This window comes from Lutzomyia longipalpis, chromosome 1 (assembly GCF_024334085.1).
Source record: "Lutzomyia longipalpis isolate SR_M1_2022 chromosome 1, ASM2433408v1".
Classification (NCBI taxonomy): domain Eukaryota; kingdom Metazoa; phylum Arthropoda; class Insecta; order Diptera; family Psychodidae; genus Lutzomyia; species Lutzomyia longipalpis.
This window is the reverse complement of record NC_074707.1, coordinates 37,870,817-37,872,905: the sequence shown is the minus strand read 5'-3', so window position 1 is coordinate 37,872,905 and position 2,089 is coordinate 37,870,817. Positions and strand designations below refer to the sequence as shown.

The following is a 2,089-nucleotide window of genomic DNA, read 5'->3' as shown; positions in this document are numbered from 1 at the left end:
GGCTCGAAAGGAGAGTTTATAATTGAGCGATGGTTTTCAAGATTTAAAGTAAACAATCTCCACAATGCATGATCTGTGATCTCTATTTTTTCTTCTTCTCTTTTTTTGTGTTGTATTTGTGAGGTAGAAAAAATATAAAGAATAAATTGTATAAAATTTAAAATAAATACCCCCATTTGATGCTGTGCGGGTTCTTGAAGATCACTTTTACTACGCTGTGGAACCCAGTCATTGCTTCTTAATATATCTTGTAATATACGAGGTTGAGATCGTGATCGCGATCTTGATCTTGTGATGTAACAACACACTCAAGATCATTAATTTACTCTCAATATCATCTCATGTTGTGCCTCTTTGGTTCAATTGAAATCCCAACCTCTTCCAACTTATCTCTGTGCTTTTGGCTTCTCCTTAATTGTATGTCTTTCGCCCGTGTACACACTCTCCGCCACATACCCCGTCGTTTATGCGATCAATGAGGAAGGAAAAGAGGTAAATAACAAAAGAGATTTTTTATTCATCATAAAGACACTCACTATTAGTCAATAAGATCAAACATACACAATTACATATTCTTTCACTCAAACTAATCGCCATATGGCGGATCATGGTGAGAGAAATGCTCTCTTACAATTAAAGCCAACGCGTATAAAAGGCAATCGTGACGGAGAAAGGTGCATCATTCGCGCTGTACCAGCAACGAGCACAAGTGTCTACTGATTCGTGACTTACCTGTAAGTGCATTTAGCTCAATAATTTCAGTTTGTAAGCAAAGTGCAAAGGAACACAATGTACTCCGTGGTAAGTGCATAATTTTCTCATCTGCATACACCCTTTGATCCTCCTACGCGAGTGAGACCTTAAACACGCGCATTTTTTTTTTCTTGTTGTGTAGCAGAAAGTTCTCGCTGTGTTGTCTGTGATCGCCTTCGCGTCTGCTTCCATTGACGAAGGGAGCCACAGTCATCATCACGATGTTCACACGACGCACTCTGAAGTTGAGAAGCACGTACCGGTTCCGGTGTATGAAAAAGTTGGAGTTCCTATTCCGCATCCAGTTCCCGTAGCTGTTCCCAACTACGTTAAGGTAGGAAGACGACTTAGTTGTTAATGCTTTTAAGTCTGTTAAGTTTGCTCATGTTTATCTGATCAAACTTTCTTGCTTTGGCTTTCTAAGTTTGTTCGCTTAAGCCTAGAAGCCTGCTAAGTTAGTTTGGTAAATCTGCTTGCGTTTCAATCTTTAGGTCTTTTCACTCAAGCCTGCTTGTTCTAGCTTGCTAAATCTGTTAATCTGAAGCCTACTAAGGCAGTTAACTTATACCTGATCTTTAATGCCCTACGTTATAAGAAACATAAACTAACAGCTTTCTTTCACTTCCAGGTTGCCATTCCTCAGCCCTACCCAGTCCATGTCACCGTTCAGCAACCCATCCAAGTCCCAATTTATAAGGTTGTCCCACAGATCATTGAAAAGGCCGTCCCAGTTCCCGTTGAGAAGCCCTATCCAGTTGAAATTCACAAACCTTATCCCGTTGAGGTGATCAAGAAAATTGAAATTCCCGTCCCAAAGCCCTACCCTGTCCCATTCACAGTCTACAAGCATGTCCTGCAGAAGGAGAAGGCTGACCACAAGGGCTGGCACTAAATGATCTCATAGTGTGGAGGTGATAAAAGGGTTTTGCACGCCGAAACCACTTGATGTTCCTGTTGCCACAGATTTTGTTACAAAACTGTCTTGTTGACTAATTTTATATGAGAACCAAGAATAAAAAAATGAAAGTTAAATAAAGGATAATTTTATTTTGTCTATGATCTTATTAGATTTTTTTTAAAGTTTTAACAAATGGTTAAAATTTGTCGAAGCGTCGCTGGAAAATAACAGAAAGTTTTCAATTGAATACAGACTTGAATTTGAATTTAAACTGCTTTAACGTCTGTCAGCGACAGAGCTTATACCTAACATCTGTTTTACTTGAATGTAACGTTTTATCTTCCGTTTTATTAACTTGAAGACTTTATCAGTCAAAGAACAACACATAAATATTTTAATGAAGATGTTCGGCATTAAAAAAGAGTGCATTTAATTAGC

The 2,089-nt window shown here is 38.5% G+C and overlaps 1 protein-coding gene across 2 annotated transcripts; it reads left to right on the top strand.

Annotated features, from left to right (window-relative positions):
• Positions 1 to 659: 659 nt before the first annotated feature.
• Positions 660 to 1,789, top strand: LOC129787181 (uncharacterized). Of its 2 annotated transcripts, none has more exons than XM_055822541.1 (3): positions 660 to 801; positions 896 to 1,087; positions 1,382 to 1,789. In XM_055822541.1, the coding sequence occupies exons 1-3, from the start codon at positions 790 to 792 to the stop codon at positions 1,643 to 1,645; spliced, it is 468 nt and encodes a 155-aa protein (XP_055678516.1). In that variant the 5' UTR covers positions 660 to 789; the 3' UTR covers positions 1,646 to 1,789. The 2 variants fall into 2 exon arrangements, with proteins under 2 accessions (XP_055678516.1, XP_055678517.1); XM_055822542.1 differs by having other exon boundaries at positions 670 to 801; positions 899 to 1,087.
• Positions 1,790 to 2,089: the final 300 nt, after the last annotated feature.